This window comes from Glycine soja, chromosome 3 (genome assembly GCF_004193775.1).
Source record: "Glycine soja cultivar W05 chromosome 3, ASM419377v2, whole genome shotgun sequence".
Lineage (NCBI taxonomy): Eukaryota > Viridiplantae > Streptophyta > Magnoliopsida > Fabales > Fabaceae > Glycine > Glycine soja.
The window spans coordinates 35,996,624-36,019,948 of record NC_041004.1 but is presented as its reverse complement, the minus strand read 5'-3'; the positions used below and the strand labels follow the sequence as shown (position 1 = coordinate 36,019,948).

The 23,325-nt window shown below is 26.9% G+C and overlaps 3 protein-coding genes across 4 annotated transcripts; all 3 read left to right on the top strand.

Annotated features, from left to right (window-relative positions):
• The first annotated feature begins 2,698 nt into the window (after nucleotides 1-2,698).
• LOC114406629 (F-box protein At2g26850-like) lies at nucleotides 2,699-10,607 on the top strand. Of its 2 annotated transcripts, XM_028369389.1 has the most exons (7): nucleotides 2,703-3,263; nucleotides 3,386-3,447; nucleotides 3,789-3,964; nucleotides 4,354-4,428; nucleotides 4,807-4,985; nucleotides 5,463-5,543; nucleotides 10,265-10,600. In XM_028369389.1, exons 1-6 carry the CDS (start codon nucleotides 2,844-2,846, stop codon nucleotides 5,517-5,519), a joined length of 969 nt encoding a protein of 322 aa, XP_028225190.1. In that variant the 5' UTR covers nucleotides 2,703-2,843; the 3' UTR covers nucleotides 5,520-5,543; nucleotides 10,265-10,600. The 2 variants fall into 2 exon arrangements, with proteins under 2 accessions (XP_028225191.1, XP_028225190.1); XM_028369390.1 differs by lacking the exon at nucleotides 4,354-4,428 and having other exon boundaries at nucleotides 2,699-3,263; nucleotides 10,265-10,607.
• A 1,294-nt stretch (nucleotides 10,608-11,901) lies between these two features.
• Nucleotides 11,902-18,564, top strand: LOC114405509 (F-box protein At2g32560-like). Its single transcript, XM_028368003.1, has 7 exons — nucleotides 11,902-12,428; nucleotides 12,506-12,567; nucleotides 12,734-12,906; nucleotides 13,895-13,969; nucleotides 14,646-14,830; nucleotides 16,779-16,870; nucleotides 18,336-18,564. Exons 1-6 carry the CDS (start codon nucleotides 12,009-12,011, stop codon nucleotides 16,836-16,838), a joined length of 975 nt encoding a protein of 324 aa, XP_028223804.1. The 5' UTR covers nucleotides 11,902-12,008; the 3' UTR covers nucleotides 16,839-16,870; nucleotides 18,336-18,564.
• Nucleotides 18,565-20,726: 2,162 nt separating this feature from the next.
• Nucleotides 20,727-22,990, top strand: LOC114406628 (F-box protein At2g26850-like). The gene is made up of 5 exons (XM_028369388.1): nucleotides 20,727-21,333; nucleotides 21,435-21,502; nucleotides 21,801-21,973; nucleotides 22,117-22,191; nucleotides 22,498-22,990. Exons 1-5 carry the CDS (start codon nucleotides 20,866-20,868, stop codon nucleotides 22,677-22,679), a joined length of 966 nt encoding a protein of 321 aa, XP_028225189.1. The 5' UTR covers nucleotides 20,727-20,865; the 3' UTR covers nucleotides 22,680-22,990.
• The last annotated feature ends 335 nt before the right edge of the window (nucleotides 22,991-23,325 follow it).

The window sequence follows — 23,325 nt, the reverse complement described above, 5'->3', positions numbered from 1 at the left end:
TATTATTATTATTATAGGTTGTTAAATTAAAAAAAATGCTGATTTTAAATTTTATTTTTTATTCAAACAAACTTTTAAAAAGTTTCACAATCTAACTTGTTAAAAATTAGCCTAGAACGCAGTAAATAAAGTATAGAATAATCATTTTATATGTTTTTCTAAAATATTTATATGTATTTTAAAATTTTTATATAAATATATTTTAAAATATATACATAATAATCTATTTGATATATTATATATATAATATAGTTTAGATAATATATTTAAAATATATTTGAGAAATAAAGAACCAAAAAAGTTGCATAAGAGAAATGGATGGGTCAAATTGCCACCTAAAAAAATCAAGAGATTTAGTTTTAAAAAAAGTTCAAAAGAGAAATGGATAGGTCGGACTCCTTCTGTTTTACTTTAAAAAATTAAATATATTTAAAAATACATATAAATATATTAACAATAATATAATTGGCTTTAGATGAATACCTTGCGTACATGTAATTTAATTGGCTTTTCCACAGAGACATTGATCGTGGAGTTCAAGCAATTAATACTCTGTTAGATCTATATATAACGTACGAGACAAATAAATTTACCCAGAAAAGGTGAACAATGTCAAGAACCAAAAGGATGCTTTGGAGGAATTAGAAAGCTTCACCGTGACGAGGAGATCCAAAGATGGGAGAACTTTTTGCCACAGTTTTCTGTATATATATAGTGTAGAATCTGAGTTTTATAACATCTTATGACTCCTCTTATGAGAAGAATGCAAGATAATAAATTACACTGATAATCATCGATTAAAAAATTAACGATTACAATTGTAACTAATTATAAAGTTTGTTATAATATACTTTTCTCATGATTCAATTTTTAATCAATGATTATGAACGAACTATTATTTTAAACTACAATAAAACTCAGCAATACCTTCCAATAACACAAGCATTTATTTTACATAAAATTATTTTAAAACTAACAATTTAGCATCGACCAAAACCCACGCTAATTTGAAACTAATGTTATCATTGCATTAGTAGCAATACTTTGAAAGATCTTAAATATTTGAATACATTATTAAGATCTTAAATAGTTAAACATATACATAGAAAGATTAAAATATACAAACAAAGAAAGATTAAAATAGTTCTTCCCCTTCATGTTTTAGCAAACATTTATACGGGTTTGAGTTGAGTTTTTCGACAACAAAAGCAGAAGCTACCACATAGGTCAATTACTTTGTTCTTTTTTCTTCTTTTCATTTGACCTAAGCTACGTCATTCATCCCCATCCTTTCTACTTTCTAATTAAAGTGGCAATATCAAAATTAATGGTGAACGTATAAACAAGAGATTGAAGTTATGGGGACAATTTGTATTGGGGTGGTGGTTTGAGTGGTATGATGAATAGCATTGGCCTCAAGATGGTGCTACATTACTCAGCCTCAAGCCAATGTTACGTTGAGTCATCTCTAGATGGTCACTATAAGTATCTACTTATCCTCAACTTTGTCTGATGCTATGTGAAGTGTCACCTTTTTTTTTTACTAAACAATGACGTTAATGTCGACTTAACCTCGCTTTTGATCGACAACTCTAAAATATCAAATTCTTGTTGAGTAATGTCACAACTAACAAGTTACAACAAGACAATGAAAAAAATATACTATATATATATATCAAGTCTTCAGTAAGGTTTATTTAGGAAAAAATTAGAAGAAAAAAAACCCTTCTAAAAATCAATGCTCTACAAAAATCAAATTTGGTTGGAGAGTTGATTACAGATAGAAAAAGTGTTAACATCCTACGACATATATCCTATAAGGACTCTAGTTAAACGTTCAAAATTTAGACAACTTTTAAAAATATTTATTTTACCACTCAAATAAAAAATAAGATTATTTCTTTATGTTTAAATTATTAGTATTTTTAACAATTTCATTATAAAAAATATAATTATTTTACTTGTATACTTGAGTCTACAATTGGACAAGGACAAAAAACTTAGTTAATTTGGAGGTTAAAGAGTTAATTCTTTGAATTAATTACATTATGTTGATGTATGTTTAAAGTCCCTTGTTAAAATTGCATTCAAAATTTGCCAGGTTCGAGCATTGGCTTGGATACCTTGTAGACACGAATGATATTTGGCATTTGGTGAGGGTGAGCTGTAAATCAAGACACCATCAGTCTCTTTAATCCAAACGACAAATTGAAAAATAGGTTGTGTTTAATCTTGCATTCCATTTTTTTTTATAGCATGTATAATATTATAAAATATTGGAAGAAATAATTTTACTCGAATCAAATAAGATTATTAATATGAATTGTATAACTCTTTTTTTAAGTATTTAACAAAATAATACTTAATATTCAAACTCAATTTCAAATTCAGTTGAAATAATTTCACATTATTAATTGAGCTCTACACTATGCACGACCACACAATGTTATAAATCTATAAATAAACCACATAAAGAAATATTTTTGTCCCTCGCAACTAACTAAATTTCAATCCGAATATAACGTTTGGCTTAAAATATGATATACCACACAAAGGAATAGCCGGCCCAGCCGGCATGGTGAATGAGAAACATACATAGATCATCACGTAAGCAACTAGGAAAATGTCCCTTTAATATCTAACAACTGACAACAAATTAATCATTATAATAGTACATCATAGGATAACACAAGCAAATTAAAGGTTTCCAATTCCTTTTCAAGAACTTTTATATCTTATCTTCTCCTTTCATTCATATATACCTCTAATTAGGGTACTCAGGGAAGTACCCTAGCTTACCTACTTCTGTATCTAATATTCACCCTTCTTTTTGAACATACCATATGTCTCTCTTGAATTTGCCAGAACCCATATTGGATTGCATTCTAAAGCTCCTTTCACCAATGGAACTCGTTAGCATGTCTGAAGTGTGTACTTGTTTGAGGGATAGATGTCGAAGTGATCCTTTGTGGGAAGTCCACATAAAGAAGAAATGGGGTGGAGTCATTGGTGATGTTGCTTACAAGGAGTGGCATTGGCATATCACAACAACTAAGGAGAAAGGAATTAACCAACTGCATCAACAGCACAATATTCAGAATGGATCATTAGGGCCTTTCAGTGGTACTTGGCCTATGTTATATCTCAGGTCTTATTTAGAAGATTGTAGCCATCTTAATACCTCATTGGCAAATAGTTTTATGATGGCTTTGTATTTCTCTCTAGAGAATGGCAAGTTCTGGTTTCCAGCTCAAATCTACAGGGTGAAGTATCCTTTCTAATTAATTAATTAGCTCATGAGTTATATTTTTCAATTTTCAGTTTTTCACCAAGAAATTTTTTATTTATATGAAGTGAGATCTCTTATATATGCTTCTTCTCTCAGGGACTACTGGTTCGAGATGCCTTAGTAAGATATGATTCCAAAACAGATAAGTTTCAAGCAAGGTAAGGAGAGGGAAATATTTATTAAGGTTAATTTTTTTAACCTGAGGTTAAGAAATGAAAATATTACTATAAATTATGAAATAAAAAAAAGTAAAATGTATCAAATTTCTTTTATAAATTAAAATCAACTTTTGTATTTTTTTAAATTAAACATGAAAATTTTATAAAATTTAAAGTGCATAAGTCCATTTTAATTTTAATTTATGATAGAAATTTAATACTATATATCTTATTTTTTATTTTCTATTCTATAAGTGTATATTGAGAAATTAATTTATTCATGATGTTAATTTAAGTATGACATATATATACCTCATGATATAAAGCACAAGTTTTTGTAGACAACAAAATGGAGGTTGGCAAGTAATGGGAAATAACATCCAATGGGATATCCTGAGAGCTCCACCAGTAGATACCCCTCCATGGAATCTACACGTGTCTGATTGCTTACAAGACTTAAAACCAGAGGATCATATTGAGATCCAACGTAAGCGAAGAAGAGAAAGTACACCATATGGTAGGTTTCTTGCCATATTGCCTTCTTGTTGTCAAATTTTAATTATGTATATATAGGATATTTTGGAAAGCATATCAAGTTTTTGTACAGTATATATAATCTTTTGTTAATTGCATGTTTACTTTCTACTATATATATTACAATTTCATACTGAATTTTAATAGAACTAAAAATTATAAATATATTGCTTTAAGATATGGCCATGGTTTTGGTTTGGTTAATTGATGAATATATAGTTAGACTGTAATGTGTAGTTATATCTGTAATATACTAAGGTAATATTAATTTGTCTAACTTATTTTAGAATTTTCTTTTCTTTCAAAAATAAAGTTAGGTTAAACAAATATAATTTTTTTAAAAATAGTAGTGCCTAAATGAATGAGTTGCAGATTGGTGGTATGCTGTTATTGGTCACATGGAATCATGTAATGAAAATCAGAACTTCTGCCGCTGTCGATACTCTGGTGAGAAATCTTTTTGTATTATTTGGGTTGTGTCACATTATCTTGTTCAACAGAATGCTTGATTTTTTTTTATTCCAATTAACTATGAAAACTACCCATGTTGTAGGCAATAGATAATGTACTCTGCTATTTGTGGTTTTGGAAGCTGAATAACTCCATAATGACATGTTAATTGGAGTGTTAGATATAAAATCAGTCATGTCCCTTTAAGTAATTGGGTCATGATAATATAGTCTTATATTATAAGCTATAACTGATTTCTGAACTCCATCTTCAAATTAAATTAGAACAGTTGTTATTCGAATTAATTAAATTCTTTGGATAAATACTTAATTTGTAAGTATTTAAATATTAATTTGTTTGATCTTGACATGTCAGAGACATTAATCGTGGAGTTTAAGCAATATTCTCATGGATCAAGCATGAGACGAGTAAAGCTACCCAGAAATGGAGAACAATTTGAAGAACCAACACGATGCTATGGAGGAATTAGAAAGCTTCACAGTGACGAGGAGATACAAAGATGGGAGAAGCTCTTGCCACCACATCAAACTCCTGTATATATAGCTTGACCCACAAAAAATACAAAAAAATAACTATTGATTAGAAAATCAATATCAAAATTGTGACTAATTTTAAAGATTGTTATAATATACTTAATTTTTATCATGATTCCAATTGTTAATTTTTAATCAATGATTATGAGTGAACTACGTTATTTAAACTATAACTACATACTTTAGAGGAGACATATCCCTAAACAAAGAGGAACTACTCCATCCTTGTTTAGGTGAGCTTTACCATATGCAATACTATAGTATACTACTATATACACGTATAGATAGGCGAAGAGAATATAACAGTACATGAAGAAAGGAGAATTACACGGTATTGTGATAAAATTAAATAATATAATTTTCATGATTTCACATTAAAAATATATTGAATACAGAAAGATTTTAAATTTTAATATCAATGCAAAAACAAAAAAAACTAAGGACTAAAAAAATATTTCCATTACTCACCTTATACAGGCGGCGCGTATTCGTCGGATCAGAGGAATAGCACGAGGAGTCCGTTTCCTGGCATAACTACATTTGTTGTTTGTTGTTCAGGTAAATCAAAATTTTCGATCTTAATATAGAGTATATATATAAAATTAACATGCAAGCTCATAGATAATATAAAAGAAAGTTGACTCAATTTGTTTGATGAAATGGGTTCTTAAAAATATTATATATATTTTTTTATCAGTCCTTAAGAATATTATGTAATTAATAAAAGATTATTTGATGTTTAAATCTTGTTCAAAATATTTAATATATTCACATGTATAGTATTGCGTAACAATAAGTTATTATTTATATTATATTAAAATTAGTAATAACTTAATTAACTTATTTTCACCGTAAAATTAGTTTTAATAATTTCATATATAAAAATTATATTGATTAAAATTTATATCTATATATAATTTATAAACATATTAAAATTAATTATTTTAATTAAATAAATTAAGTTTTACATTGAAATTGTATAAACATATTTTAATAATTTAATGAAATAAAAATTCTGTTAATTAATTTTTAAGATATGACTTATGAGTTGAGATATAATATCGAAGTATTGAAATTGAAGAACCACGTTTTAATTTGTCGGATACAACACCTGTAAATGAACAGTTCTAGCAACATGGAGAAAATAGAAAATACAATGTGAAGATATATGTTAAGTTTCAACAAAGTGTCGATGTTCGTATATCAACTGGGGATAGTTTTATAAATTATTGTCTTTGTTTGATCCAATTCATCATAGTCTTTTAATTTACATCATGGGTGATAGAGGCAATGTTGCAAAAATTAATTTGGTTCTAAGTAAATGTCTCTACTTATGTGGTGGGTCAATTTTGGAATGGTTTGGGGGTGTACAATAGAGTCTGCAACAATGTGTGTTTAAAGGTTAGAGGTAGAGTACACAATATTTATATGTTGCAGTCCTAAAAAAACACTTTTAACACCCGGTTAAAAAAATCTTTAACATCCGTTTTAAATCGATGTTAAAGCGAACATCATTGAAATGAACTAATGTTCATGTGCTCAAATTCTTGATTTAACCGAGTCTATTGTCGTAATAGACACATGCCAATAATTATTTTAATTTGTAACATACCTATTTTGAAAAAATGTTTATAAAAATTACATGAATGATATATGCAGTTGATGTAGTGAGCTGTTAATCAGTCTCTTTATCCTAACGAGCCCCCATACTTTTCACAATTTATATGTTAATTTCTTTTAATAAAAATTATAATATTTTTAAATTATATATATGAAAAATTATCTATATTTTAATAAATAGTTTTCAACAAAACTTTCTATATTAATTTTAAACTATTTAAAGTTATTTATTAATTATTAATAATTTTAGTCATTGAATGAAGATATAGTAACACTATAATTGAAAATGATCTTTAGCTATTATTATTATTATTATTATCATTATAGATAATTTACGTTAATATTACATTTTAATTTTTTGCTTTTAATAACATTAGTACTTGTGGCTAATTTTACAAATTAATAATACTTTTAATACATGAACTTTTCCATTAGATAATTGTATTTTTATAACATTTTTTTTTTCATTTTCCAAACTTATTTTTAAGACTTTTATATTCTCATTTTGTATAGGAAAGTTTATACAATATAACTTGCAATTTTTTCTTTTTTGCAGATTTTTGTTGCAATATTTTAATGCAATTTTGTTTATATAAATTTTATGATTTCTTACGAATTTTTTCTTCAAATTTTGCTATAATTATGACAAAAATATGATTAATTTTTTTAAAAAAATCCATTGAAATTTTGAAATACTTTCTCTGTATTCTTCCACCAATTTTTTTTTGTATAAAATATCTTAATTTTTCTTGCAGGAGTTTTTCAAAAATAATTTAAACATAAAATTCTCTATTTTTTAATTTAGTAGCATACAAGGTTATAAAAGTAATAAAAGACTGAAGAGCGATATTAATAGAGTAAAATAAGATATACAAATATCATAAAAAAAACTAATTAAAAAATAATTAATATTATATAAAATCATTAATAAGTTAAAATTATCCATAACAGATAATATTATAAAAATTTTCAAATTTGTAGAAGTGGGATAATTTTTTAAGAAAATTACAGGAATGGATAGATTTTTTGAAAATATTACTGGTAATTGTGTTTTAAAACACGACATCATATAAAGATGTTGTTTTTTAAAATACGACTTTAGAACATCGTAATTTAAAAAAAGAAAAAAAAAGTATTTGAAGTCTTGATCTAAAACACGGCTTCAGTATTTTTTTAAAAAAAATATAAAATGTTTGAAGTTATGATTCAAAACACGACTTTATATATTTTTTTTTTAATTACAGTTTTAAAGTTGTGTTTTAATACACGACTTAGCCATAAGGTGTAATATTTTCAAAATCTATTAATGTAATTTCTTAAAAAAATTACCTTACTCATGTAAATTTGCTAAAAAAATTGTTACATTTAACTTATATATTATAAATTTAATTATTTTATCCCCTCCAAAATTGTTGGTCAAGCTCCGCCACGGTTGAGGACAACATTGATTAAAAAAAAAAATAGGTTGGGTTCAATCTTGTGCAGTCCATATTCGTATATAAAAACAGAGAAATATTTTGTCCCTCTCAAGAAACTCAAATTTAATCTGAACTCACCACATAGGAATAGCCGACCCGGCATGGTAAGTGAGAAACATTTAAATGCTTCGAAACATGCAAATTAAATGCTTTTGCATTTCCTTTTCAAGAACTTTGATCTTATCCCTCTATCTATCTATATATGAATTATATTCTTTTCTTTGAATGGTGAATTTGGCTCAAACAGTTTTTTTATTGGAGTATAAAATATATTAATGTAAAAGCTAAATAATTGTTACTCAGTCATTGGGTTAGTTTAGTATGAAAAAGATAGATCCAATAACCTTACCAATTTTAAATTGATTTTACTTAAATTGTTGGATTCACCCATCACCATGTCAATTCGATCTGAAGAACACCTTTGATAGCACCTAGTGATAGAAAGAGGAAAAAAAGTAATATATATATATATATATATATATATATATATATATATATATATATATATATATATATCTTATTATTTAATTTCAATTGAATTCTATTTTCTTTATCAAAATTTTCTTATGAGTAAATAGTCATTTTTATTTCTGAATGTATAGAGCATTGACAAATTTATTTTTGAAAGATGAAAATTCAAATTTTAGTCATCGAAAGTGAAAAAAAAAATACGACAAATTCATTTGTCCGTTAACTTTCATCCGGAAAGAGTTTACGTAACACATTCAATGACGAATTAGCGCTCTATACATTCAGAGACAAAAATGACTATTTATCCAAAATATAATGTAATCTTCGTTTTTCTCCTTTTTTAATCATTACAAGCATAACATTACAATAAACACTTAAAAAAAACAAATAAAAGTTAGAACAAACATAATAATAAGCACAATATATCTGTTGTTTTAAAATTTATATTGTGACAATATTAGGTAATGACAAAATCAAGTTGAATTTCATTTTTTTAAAGGATTAACGTAATGATTGTGTATTTTTGTTTGAGTATCATATTTTAGGTAAGGTAGTGTCACATTAGAGATTTCAAAGCAATAACTAGATTGTGTTTATTAATCAATATTATATTTATTATTATGTTTGTTCTAATTTATATTTATTTTTTTATTTTTTTAAGTGTTTATTATAATGTTATGCTTGCAACAATTAAAAAATGGAGAGGGAGGAGATGAAGATTAAATTATATTTTGGATAAATAATCATTTTCATCATTGAATGTGTAGTGCACCGACAAATTTGTTCCTAAATGTGTCATGTAAACTCTTTCATTAATGATAACTAATGATAACGGATGAAAATTAAAGGATGTATATGATTGTTGTACTTTTTTCACCTTCAAAAAATAAAATTTAAATTTTTATCTTTCAGAAATAAATTTATGAATACTCTACATATCTAGAGATAAAAATGACTATTTACCATTTTGTTAACCAAGCCTTTTCAATTACCACCAAGTAATGCTCAAATGAATGGGTTGCAGAGTGGTGGTATGCTGTTATTGGTCACATGGAATCTGTAATGAAAATGGGAACTTTTGCCGATGTTACTCTCGTGAGAAATTTTTTACTATTGATTTGACTTGTATTACACCATTATTTTCATGACTCAACCAACCCAATTGAAATTGGGCCGGATTGGGTTGGGTTGCTGAAAAATAAAAAAATAAACCCCAATGATTACATTTATAATTGGGTTGAATTGAAAATTAAATTAAATTCAATCCAATTTAAATCAGTGAATCACTAATATCTTTAATTAATATAAAGTATCTGTTAAATTTTGTCCACAATTAACATCTACTAGATTTAGTTACCACTTTTAATGAAATATTCTTTCTGAAATTAAGTCGTTTTTATCATAAGATTCCAACCTGGACTTGAATCCTTCTTTTAAGTTTAATATCAATACGTTAGTCAATTTTTTCTGACTTTAGCATGTTAGTTTGGGAACCTGGAAATTTAGCCCTAATATGGCATGTTAATTGAAGTGTTGTAGATATAAAACCATACTCATGTCCTTATAAATAATTGGTTCATGAAAATATAGGCTTATAGCTGATTTGTGACCTCCCTTTTCCAAATTAAATCTGAGCAGTTGCTAATCTTATTAATTAAATTCTTTGGACCATGAATAACTTGCCTGTAATTTAATTTGCTTTCCTGACAGTCACTGATCGTTGAGTTCAAGCAATACCCTCTTAGATCTAGAATGAGATGAGAAAGGCTACTAAAAAATGGGGAACAATGTGAAGAACCAACAGGGTGCTATGGAGGAATTAGAAAGCTTCACAATGAGGAGATACAAAGGTGGGAGAAACTCTTGATGTTGGAAAATGGGATATGCGAACTTAGATTATTATGATAAATACCATACATGAACTTGTACGTCAGGAATATAAAAAGAAAGACTAAAGCGTTTCCGTGTTCTTGGATGACATATTATTTGAAGAAGAAAAAATTGAACTTTATAATCTTTCAAGTCTTTATGCACAAATCTCTCTTGATATTCCCTAATGATGATATGTTAAAAAAAAAATTGATGCATATAACTTTGAGGACCATGATCCTTTTATATAAGTACTTTTTCATGAGATATTTTATCTTTTAAATATTATTTTATTCCCGAAGAGTTATAATTATTAAATATTTTTTATTTTTATTTCGTTCATCATAATAATAAAAATAAGACTTATGATAGTTTCACATTTAGTTTACACCAATGAGAAATATTGTATATCCCAAATAAATTTATTCTTATAAATGACACATGTCCTAATAAAAAAAATTGAAAAAAAAACTCAATTTTCCTTTTAATAGAGTTTAGGTCCTGATTTTTAATAAAAAAATTATTATCTTAAAATTTTAATATATTAAAACTTTTATTTTAATCCACCAGTGGAGAATGTTGAAATCTACTGTAAAAATGAAAAAAGTCAACTTTATGTTGTTTTTGACGTAACCTGGGGAATCTGATTTCCTGGTTTCCTATGCAACTTTTCCTAGATAGACACAGAAAAATAGATATTTTATACGTTTTGATATGTTAAGTGAAAAAAAAACTTTTACTTATTTTTTAATATATATATATATATATATATATATATATATATATATATATATATATATATATATATATATATAAATAACATACACCAGTGGAAAACAATATATTCTGCCACTCATTTTAAATTAATTATATGAGAATCAATGTTAAAAAAAATGTGAGATAACATTTTCATAAATGAAACAATTTTTTTCAGTTATAATTACATTGAATGTGAGATAACACAAAATTTAAATATTTATTAAGAATCATAAATATATTTTAGTCTAATTTTAACTGATATAAAAAGTATTTTCATCGTTAAAACTTTAACCTATGTTGGAGGTTATCATTGTTTATAACTATTATTTTCATGTGTATAGATATTGGTGAATTTTTTATGTTGTTACTTTTTAAAATTTTATTTAATTTCTAATTGTAAGGTTATTTTTTTGAGTTGTACAGTGAAGTTTATTTAATTTGTTCTTCTCAAGTAACTAAAATTGAATCTGAATATATAATATATAACTCTTAGCTTAAAATACGACATGCCACACATAGGAAATATATAGCCGGCACGGTATGGTCAGATAGAAACAATATATTTGACATAGATCATCACGTAAGCAACGAGAAAAAATGTCTCTTTAGTGAGAATTGACAACAAATAATAATAATACTTGAGGAAAACAAAAGTAAGACCATAACTTTAAATGCTTCGATAACAAGCAAATAATTAAAGGTTTCCACAATTCCTTTTCCAGAACTTTGACCTTATCTTCTCCTTTCATTCATATATCTAATAGAAGCACAAAAAGAGTAGTACCCTAGCTACTATCTAATATTCACCCTTCTTTGACCATACCACATGTCTCTCTTGAATTTGCCATATCCCATATTGGATTGCATTCTAAAGCTTCTTTCACCAATGGATCTCACTAGGATGTCTGAAGTGTGTACTTTTTTAAGGGATAGATGTCGAAGTGATCCTTTGTGGGAACTCCACATGAAGCAAAAATGGGGTGGAGTCATTGGTGATGTTGCTTACAAGGAGTGGCTATGGCACATCACAACACCAAAGGAGAAAGGAATTAACCAATTGAATCAACACAACAATCAAAATGGATCAATGGGACCTTTCAGTGGTACTTGGCCTATGTTATACCTCAGGTCATATCTTGAAGATTGTAGTTATCTTAATTCCTCATCATTGGCAAATAGCTTCATGATGGCTTTGTATTTCTCTCTAGAGAATGGCAATTTCTGGTTTCCAGCTCAAATCTACAGGGTACACCCTTTCTAATTAGTTCATGGGTTATGTTTTTCCATTAATAAATTCTTATTATGAAACGTTTTTTATTTCAGGGATTGTATTTTCGTGACGCCTTAGTTAGATATGATTCCAAAACTGATAACTTTCAAGCAAGGTAAAGGCAGAAGGAGAGAGAAATATCTTAATTCAAAATACTGAATAATTGTTTCTCGAGTAAATGAGATGATTTAATAAAATAAATTTTTTTTAACATGAGTGACTTTATATATAAGTTAATTTGCGTATGATACCTTATGACATAATGAACTATTTTATTGTAGACAACAAAATGCAGGCTGGAAAATAATGGGGAACAACATCCAATGGGATAAGCTGAGAGCTCCCCCAGTTGATACCCTTCCATCTGTTAGATACGTCTCTGATTGCTTACAAGACTTAAAACCAGGAGATCATATTGAGCTCCAATGGAAGTCAAGTAGAGATATTCCTTATGGTTGGTTTATGTACAATATATACTATATATCATAATTTGGATTGTATGAGGTACAATATTTATAAAAAAAGATAAATTAACTAGATATCATATTTTAATTTAAAATTTTAAAACCCATATTTACAGATTTTATCTTTATCTGTTTAAATTTTTTATTTCTGTAGATGTGAAATTTCACTTCATATTTATACTTTAATTATATGGTTTTTTAAAATTTAATGAGATTAATTTTCTTAACTTTATAAAATTGACTGATAATATAATAATTTTTCTTATTTATATATTTTATTTTGATATTATATCTCTAATTAATATGAAATTTGAAATTTTCTGTTTAATCATGTCACTGAGTTGGTTTGAGTTAAGAAAAAGTTAAATTTGAGGCAAACCAATTATAATTATTTTGCTTAAATCCAATGAATATCCTTGATAGCACCTAGTTATAAAAAGTGGAAAAAGTTTAGATACAGTGGGGCAATATGATGTAATAAAAAATAATAAAATATTTAGAATGAAGATGTGTCTATCAATAATTAAAATGATTGAATAACTTTAAATTTTAAAATTCTTATCTTTAGAATAGCTTGTTTGGATAATTATATGTTATAAATGTAAAATATTTATTGATTTTATGCTGAAAAACTTTGATTAATCACTTTTAATAATATATTTTTTTAATCAATTTTTTCATTACAATTAAGATTAACTTAAAGTAAATACTTTATTTAAGAAAATCAAGCTGAGTTCTATTTGAACCAAATACTTAATTTTGTTACTCTTTACAATAACTTTCATGTTATAAAAGAAATTGACCAAACATTATCCCAAATTAAACATGACTCCATTGCAATTACGTACTTTTCTCTTCGGTATACATATCATTATTTATATTCTTCTCTTATTATTTAATGTCAATTGAATTTTATTCTCTCCAGCCACCAAGTTTTATCAATTACTATTACGTAATGCCTATATGAATGGGTTGCAGATTGGTGGTATGCTGTTATTGGTCACATGGAATCATGTAATGAAAACGAAAACTTCTGCCGCTGTCGTTACTCTGGTGAGAAATCTCTTTTGCACCATTTTACTAGCATGTGTCACTGTTATCGTGTTCAACTGAATGCTTAATTTGATGATTCAAATTCGGATAATTATTCTTTCCATTTAACCATGAAAATAACCCATGTTCTAGACCACAATTAACTTTCTCTGCCATATGTGGATCTGGAAGCTGAATTATAACTCCATAATGACAAGACTTATTGCTTCTAAAATTGTGTCTATCTTTTATTTTAATCATATTACTAATGTAACGTAAGGAGGTCTGATTTTTTGTGATGATTAATTTTTATTAAAAAAAACTAGCTGATCAGTGTTAATAGAATCTCTTCTATAAATCACTTTTTATTTTATTACAAGACTCAAACCTAAATTTTTATTTGTGGAATCTTGAGTCTAATTTCATTTAGATAAAAAATATGTTGGTCAATCTTGTATGACTTTAGCATGTTAGTTTGGAAACCTGGAAATTTAACCCTAGTAACATGGCATGTTAATTGGAGTGTGTTAGATATAAAATCAACCATGTCCTTTTTAAAATTGGTTCACCGCAATATAAACCTATAGCTGATTTGTGCATTCCCTTTCCAAATTAAATCAGAACAGTTTCTATTCTAATTAGTTAAATTCTTTTGATGAATACCTGTTGCATATAATTTAATTTGCTTTCCTGACAGAGACACTGATCGTGGAGTTCGAGCAATACCCTCTTGGATCTAGAATGAGACGAGTAAAGCTGCTAAAAAATGGGGATCAATGTGAAGAATCAACTGGATGCTATGGAGGAATTAGAAAGCTTTATAGTGAGGAGGAGATTCAAAGATGGGAGAATATCTTGTCACGGGGCATGGCCGGAACAAGAGTAAAATAACTAAAACTTAAACTTTAGATTTATTAATATTTGTTATTAGTTTTTTAAAGTAAAAAAGTTACACATATTAAATAAAATGTCTCATATATTATACTTTTCTTTGAAGTAAACAAAGTTTTTATCAATTTCTGTTTTAGGTCTAATTTTGTGTTGGACCTAATATCAATCATCTTTTGGTTACCAAGAATGCATGATAAATTGCATCATTAAATATTGATTGGTAAATTCTGACCGCTAAAATTATAATGATTTAAATATATTTTTATTCTTTTAAATTTTGTGATTAGTCTTTTTAACTTCTCCAAAAATAGAATTTACTTCTTTAAGTTCATCAAATTCACGAAATATTTTTTTAATTCTCCTCACTGATTTTTTAATGTTTAGAGGCATAATTTGTGGTAGTATTTTACTGCATATGAACAAAGAAAAACTATTTTGCCAATTTGAGTGGCTAAAAAAAAAAATTAGGCTAATTTGTGATTTTAGTCCTTTAGTTTTTCAAATCTATGATTCCCTAGATTTTAATTATAACATTTCATCTTCTAATTTTATAAATTAATAATTTTGATCCTCCTAATAGATTATTAATAAATAACTACAATTAATTGACTTATACAAATACTTAATTTTTTATCATATATCTTTTTAGTCAAGGCTAAATTGTAATTTTTTAGATTTAAAATGTATAATATTAATATGAATAATTACAATTAATTGACTTATAGGAATAATTAATTGACTTATTAATTTTTTAAAATTATCAAAATTTATAAATTTAAAATGTATAATATTAATATTTTTAATTTTATGTAAATAATTAGAGTAAAAATAATTTGTATATGAAAATCAATTTACAAAAAAAAAATATATAAATAATTTACGTATTAATTTATGAAATTTACGTATAAATTGGTAAAATAAAAATAAAAAATATAATTTTTAAAATTAAAGCATTTAAAATTATATAAAATAAAATTAAAAAATATTTATATATTAAATATTTTTTAATTTATAAATTTTGATAATTTGAAAGAAAAACTAATAACTCTTAACTAAAGATACATAAAAAATAATTTTAATATACTTAACTAAATAAAATAAGTATGTTCACGGTTTATTATCTTGTTTATGAATAAATAGAAGTAAGTTCAATTTTGTTTAAGATATATTTTATTTTTTTACTAGAAAATTAAATGTCTTGATTTAAAAATAATAAATTTAAAATTATAAGAGATTAAAATTATAATTTAACCTTTAATAAATTATTATCAAGCAATTTTATTATCTTAAAAGATTCATAATATATCCCTCAACAGAGAGGAACTTCATCCTTGTTCAAGTGGGCTTACTTGTGCAACACTATATATTATTCATATATATTTTGTTGGGGAAGATATTGTAAGAGTACACGAAGAAAGACGAAACATATGGCGAAAATAATATAATTATTTTCAGGATTTCGTATATACCTACTCTTCTTTACCAAAAAAGTATCTACCTATTCATATGCTACAAATTTAAATGCACATTGAAGAACCTTTTTATGAGTTATTCATGAAATAGATCATTTTTAAAAATTATTTTCACTCATTAAACTAAATTATTTATCTTAATCTTATATTTTGAGTAGTATTTATTTTTATTTTTTCTTAGTCATCTCAAATCACTCTCCTTTCATCTTTATATGTATACTTATTTTTCTTAATTATTTATCTCCTTCATTTTATTTTTATATTAAATTCTAATAATTTTTTAAAATTAATTATCAATAATTAAAAATAATATTATACTATAATATAAATTATTCTTTGTACATTTAAAACATAATATACATGTTAAAAATATTGATTTATTATATTTTTAATTAACACATTTGTTTTTTTAATGATTGGTAGTTTAGTTTAGCATAACAAATATTTGCATAACTCACTTTATTCAGAACACGTCTTATATATGTCGGAGTGGAGCCATGCCACGACCACCAAGGGGGGGAGTCTGATTCCGCTAACTACAATTGAAGTTGTTACTAAGGTAAATATAAAATTCTAAATTGTCTTGTTTTGTTGGTTACTAAAACCAGGTGAATAAATGAGATCATACGTACATATGGTAGATGTAGCTATTGGAGAAAATAATACTAATTGGAAATCAGAATCGTTGTCATTATATGTTCTCATTTTCAAATTTCAATTCAGCTTTGTAACCAAAAAAAATTCTGTGTTCAAATCTTATAAAGTCTACTCTATTCTAAATCTAACTAATTTCCAACCATATTTGTTAACTTATTTTAGTTTCTGTAATTTGTGTATTTTGTGCTTATTATGGTAGTTCTTTAATTTTATAACTAAAAATAGTTCTTGCCGAGTTCTCTTGTCTGATAAGAGTGAGTTATCTTGCATGTTGGAGAAACAATTCTTATAGAACAACCCGAAGAACTGGGATGAAAAAAAGAAAAAAGAAAATAGATCGAACCCACAAAAAAATAAGTTAAGAACCCACATTCACTTTGAGCAACTAAGATGTAATAGAGAAAAATGATTATATATTGATTGACAATGTAAAAACTCATCGTTTTTCTGTCACAATTTATTATATATGATAAAATTATTTATTTTTATGATAATTATTTTAAAAATCATATTAATAGTGATAGTGATTCAATAATGATATAAAACTATTTTATATCATTAAACTCATTGTAATAAGTGTTCTTAAATATAAGATGGGAATTAAAGGCCACAAAAAGTAAAATAAGAATCCAATTTGAGTTGTAGGATGGCTCTAAAAGTGAAAACTTATTTATATGCACTAAAATTATATTTAAATTTTTTTTTCCTATTATTTTCTTAACTTATTTTACTTGGAACACATTCCAGGTCTCCAATTCATCGGGAAAAAAAAATTAAAAGTCTCTTTTTTTTTCTTGCTTGATGATATTATTATTTATTCACTTTTACAGAATTGTTCTTAAGTTTTTGTTTTTTTTAAAAAATTTAATATTAATTGTTAATTTGTTAGTGAAAATGATTGTTGTTAAGTCTTACAAAAGAGAGCACTTATACTTGTCATGCACATTGAGCTTTATATCTTGAAAACTTTCATTCTCTTATTAATAAAAGTGCATAATGATCTATCAAGTAAAACCAAGTGCTAATCTGCAGAATTAAAATATCTCACAATTTAAAGAAATTAATGATAAGTTGAAAACCCTGGAATAACCATACTATCCTCCTTATATGGCATATTGACTTAGTTTATATATAGAGAGTAAAATAATTGAAATCTAAAATTCATATAAGGATTCATAAAATGGATTCCTTGGGATTTTCTCATTTGATTCACGTCGGATGTCTTAGCAAGAAAAGTATTAAATTATAAGATACACATATATTTCTGATCTAATTAATAAATTAAATGATGTCCACGTTAATACTAATTCTTTTTACTTGCCACTTTGTATATAATTGTGATTGTGACAAACTATATGTACTTTCAGATGCTCCTTCAACTTTTCTGATATACCTTCGCTGCTGTTCAAACAAAAATCTGTTGTATCCAACTTTTGGATTCACAAGAATATATCTTCACTCGGACAAATGTATATGTACCAGTAGTATTTATCAAGGCAAATGTAATTTGAATTCATTTAATCATAAAACTTGGAAAATTTTTCAGCATTAAGTTTGTACTTCTCCCCTAAAAGCACGTTATCACCTTCAATCCAAAATCTTAAGACATCAAGTTTATAGATGTTTCTCTTTTATGTTGTTCAACTTTTTGAGATTTTACTTTCATATTTAAACTCCGACACCTGATTCTACTACCATTGCGCACTCTCGCAATTTTTATTTTAAGTAATCCTAATAAGAGAGATAATTTATTACTGCAATTCTATTTTAACATGCACTAAAATCACCAATGACAGCTAAAGTAACTAATCATATCACAAACCTAAGTGTGCCAAAATAGAATTTGTTACATATTGATCAGTTGGTAAGTTGTAATTAGCAAAATCGTTGTTGCACTGGCTATAGTGGAAGTAACCAACAACAATGGCCAGAGTCTTTAATGGAGGGTATAGAAGACGACACAGGTAACGACTGTGATTCCGAAAATTAAGTCTGAGAAAATATTTGAAAATAGGCCTTATGCCAAATTGAGATTAGTTGCCTCAGTAAGGTGGCCAAAGGATAATTAAATTGAGCATCATTTTATTTTCTAAAGAGTATTCAAGGTCAACATCATGTATCAGACAATGACAAGGAGAAAAAGATAAGAGTAAAAACCTATCCTTATTTTCTTGTGCGAAACTATGTTGTTTTCATGATGTCATATTAAAGTTGGCAATCTGTTACCTCAAACATAAAAGGCCTTGATCTTTTTTCTACCTTTGTTTCGGTGAAATAATTAGATCTTTCTTTCTACCTAAAAAACTAAAACTCATTTTCATTCAACTTCATATATGTTGGCGTGAGTTAATGCCCGATTTGATCTTAGGAGAAAGTTATGGAATACATTCTTTAATTATAAAAACTCTTCCAGAAAATCTAAAATTTAGTAACACTCTCAAAATATTGACGAACTTGATTTTTCTGCTGTCCTTTCTCTAGTTGTTCCCTCCTTTGTCCCTTCTCTAGTTGTTCCCTCCTTTAAAAATCATACATTTTAATTGAATCACAAAATTAAATATTAATACAAACTAAATAAATAACACCCGGACAGCTAAAAAAAGAAAAATAAAAAAGCCAATTTTAGTTTGAACTATCTAGCTATCTATCTAATTATTAAGATAGACTTGTTTACTCTAACCCCCAAAAGATTAATTATTAAACTTCCCTTTTCACCAAAAAGAAAAAAGAAAAAAACTTCCCATGTTAGTATTACGTAACCGCCCTTATGCTAAAGATCAACAACCAAGAGTCCATAACTGGAATGTTGGATGAATAAAACAATGAAAAATGACGCAGAAGTCATCGAAAACATGTAACGGTGCATTCCAAGGTGTCTATATTCCTGACCAAGTCTTGTACACTTCAAAAATTAGCTTTTTATTTTATAAAAAAATTAACTTCTTGACTCTTATGTTTAATTATAATCGAAGAAAAAATAGAAATAAATCATTTTCATAAACTATTATATAGAATTTATTTAAAAAACTGTAAATAGTTTATGAACATATCATAAGTTATTTTCATAAACTATTTTCAACACTTACCTAAATACTTATATCACAAAATAACCAAAAAAAACACTCTTAATCCTTTCCAAGTTTTGATAAATTCCCATAACATGTATATTTAAAGTTATATGCTATTTTTAATATATTTTATTTTAGATATTTTCTCTTGTTATTTTAAAGATTTTTTGTTAAATATTTTTAACTGATTTGATATTTATAGCAATTTCAATACATCTTTACTAAATATTTTTAAATTTTTTAATAAAGCTTCATAGATAAGGACTAAATTAAGGGCAAATGATACTTTTGTCAAAGTGTAAAATAGTGATAATTTAATTCATGAAAAAACAAAAATTCTGGAATAATCATTAAAAATGTAAAAAGTACATAAAAATGTGTCATTAAGTGTGGGGAACTTCATTAACTTTAATTTATTCATCTATTTCGAGAATCAAATTGACATTTAATATGGGGAACTATTAGACGCAGAAATACAGGATGATAAAGTTAATGTTCCACATCTAATAATAGGATCTTTTTTACGCATTTTTTGTATTTTGGACTATATTAATAAAAAATATTCTTTTAGAAACTAAATTATTTTTGCATTAAGACAAAAGTGACAATTTATGAACTAAATTAAGGCGTTAATTCTTAATGTAGACAATGACATAATTTGACTTGCCAAAGCTATGTTAATCAGCGAAACTTTATTGCTTCCTTTCTTCCAGTTTTGGGTTTGTATGGTTGAAGCTGCAAAATCCTTTCAAACTATCTTGGTATCTTTTTTTTTTTTTTTATGCAATTATCTTGGTATCTGTAGCCTTTAAGGTTTCAACAAATTATAATGTCATCTGAGAAGAATTATACATCAAAACTGGATAAGCAAAAAGATTGCAAAGTATCTTCTCTCTTAGATTTGCCTGAGTGGACCTTGGATTGCATTCTTGAGTGCCTTCCACCACAGGATTTGTGCAGAGTGGCACAAGTGTGTACCAGTTTGAGGGATAGAATCAGAAGTGATGCTTTGTGGGAGAAAAAAATCAAGCACAAATGGGGTAGGCTACTTGGTGATGTTGCTCACCAAGAGTGGCAGTTGCACACAACAAAGATAAACACACAAAGCTTCTTGTTGTTAAAGCAGAATCAGAGTGGATCCTATGGATCTTTCAGTGGTGTTTGGCCTTTCCTTATCTTTCATTCTTATTTGGAAAATTTCATTGACTTGATTAGTTTGTTTAAAAATTGTTCAAAAATGGCTTTGTATATCTCTCTTGAGAGTGGCCTTTTTTGGTTTCCTGTTCAAGTGTTCAAGGTAACACTAGTTAATGATTAATTGCTACTATTCTAATTTTTATAATTTTATCCCTTGCTTTAACCTATAGTTAAATCATGTATAACTTAATTTGGTTGTAGATTACAAATCTATTCTGTTATGATGCTATTGTCAGCTATGACTCTAGAACGGACACCTTCAAGTCAAGGTATAGTTTCACTCCTTGAGAACAATAATTAATGATCCCCCATTATTCCAAGTTTTGTCTGATGTTGGTTTAATTTGGAGCACAAGTCAATAATTATGTTGTTCTTCAACACACAACTTAATTGGACATATATAAAAGAAGAGAAATGCTAAGAACACACTTTCTGACTCACGTTTTCTTTTCTGAGTGTGTTCCTAGCACTCCTCGTAAAGAAAAGTCTAAACGCAATACAATGATAGCTTAATATGTTGTTCTGATTATGGCATATATCATATCATATATGCTTTATATTTTACAGGTCTCCAACTGGTGGATGGCGAATGATTGAGGGAAATATTCAGCGGGATAGGTTGAGATTAGCACCAGCTGAAACATCTCCAATGACTTTTTATATGTCTAACTCTATGAATGATTTGAAACCAGGAGATCATATTGAGATTCAGATTAGAAGACGCAAAGAATCCCCTTATAGTAAGAGAATATGTTCCATTTTACATCATTTCTTATTTATTATAACATTATATCTAGAATTTGACATTGATTAGCAAATAATCAAATAGTACTTAATCATTTGTGTAATTAATTTATTTACTTCTCTTTTGAATGAGCTATAGATTGGTGGTATGCTGTAATTGGTCATTTGGAAACATGCAACCAGAATGTAAATCATTGCCATTGCCAATATAGTGGTAAGATTTTACTTTTTTTTTTATCATGTTATTGGTATGAATATTCATCGATTTTGTTGTGACTAATTCCTATCGAAAAATCTGACTGATAATTTTTAATGAAATTCTATCTTTCTGATTATGTTTTTTTCATCCACGAAACTTAAATTCGAGACCTTACTTAAGGGTATCGAATCCAGTCCCTTTATGTGTACAAATGAGATTTCATTTTAATTCAAGGATAGATATCTTGCTTATATACTTGACAAGTTTATTTTATTGCTTTAGACGGGTCTAATATGAAATTTTATTGCTGCATTGTTGAAGATTCGTTGGTAGTGGAGTTCAAACAATATCAGCCCGAGAATAGAATGAGAAGAGCAATGTTGAATAGAAACGTAAATGTGGAACAGGGTTCTACATTTCGGCTTCGCTGGTTCGGTGGAATCAGAAAACTATATAAGGAAGAGGAGATTGAAAAGTGGAACAACCTCTTAGCCTCTAGATAACTAGATTTTGTGCACCATTCATATGCATGGACCAATTAATACATTTGCATAGCACCTTTGTCCTGTATGTGTAATGCAGAGAATTAGAATATGCTATTTACTTTAAGATGGAATTTGTGTTTCTCACATCTTACACTCTGGTTGATCTTCTATTCCTTATTAATTTGAAAGGAGGAGGGGGAAAGAAGCCATGTAAGATGAATTTGAAGGGAATTTGCACAAGACATGATACATTACGTAGTTGACAATAGTAGCTTGTATGTGGTAATTGGTCTTATTGCTTTGAAAAGGAAAGTAAAAATTGACACCAATTTAATGTGTATACACCTTATTGAGTAAGACATGGTTAGGAGAGGGAGAAAAATAGTCAATGTAATAAGTGATATGATAGGAAAAGAGAGTGTAAAAAAAAATACATGGAAGTAAAAAAAAAAGTGTCAAAAATTAAAAATATCAAAGTTTTAAAACAATAAATTTATATATACACCCTTAATTATATCTAGCTTTTTTTCTGAACAAAAGCAACCTTTAATCAAACTTACAAGGAAAAGGAAAAAAATGCAAAAACTTTAATATTTTAATTTGACAGTTGCAAAAATCTCAATTTCCCACACTCCTTGAGATTTTTCTTTAATACCCCAAGCTT

Excerpts from the sequence above, each read along its gene's own strand:
- LOC114406629 (XM_028369389.1), top strand. The coding sequence starts at position 2,844 with ATGTCTCTCTTGAATTTGCCAGAACCCATATTGGATTGCATTCTAAAG. Across the intron at positions 3,448-3,788 it reads ACAGATAAGTTTCAAGCAAG|ACAACAAAATGGAGGTTGGC; the intron begins GTAAGGAGAGGG and ends AAGTTTTTGTAG. Across the intron at positions 4,986-5,462 it reads TGCCACCACATCAAACTCCT|GCGGCGCGTATTCGTCGGAT; the intron begins GTATATATAGCT and ends CACCTTATACAG.
- LOC114405509 (XM_028368003.1), top strand. The coding sequence starts at position 12,009 with ATGTCTCTCTTGAATTTGCCATATCCCATATTGGATTGCATTCTAAAG. Across the intron at positions 12,568-12,733 it reads ACTGATAACTTTCAAGCAAG|ACAACAAAATGCAGGCTGGA; the intron begins GTAAAGGCAGAA and ends ATTTTATTGTAG. Across the intron at positions 14,831-16,778 it reads GGGGCATGGCCGGAACAAGA|AACACGTCTTATATATGTCG; the intron begins GTAAAATAACTA and ends CACTTTATTCAG.
- LOC114406628 (XM_028369388.1), top strand. The coding sequence starts at position 20,866 with ATGTCATCTGAGAAGAATTATACATCAAAACTGGATAAGCAAAAAGAT. Across the intron at positions 21,503-21,800 it reads ACGGACACCTTCAAGTCAAG|GTCTCCAACTGGTGGATGGC; the intron begins GTATAGTTTCAC and ends TATATTTTACAG. Across the intron at positions 22,192-22,497 it reads TTGCCATTGCCAATATAGTG|ATTCGTTGGTAGTGGAGTTC; the intron begins GTAAGATTTTAC and ends GCATTGTTGAAG.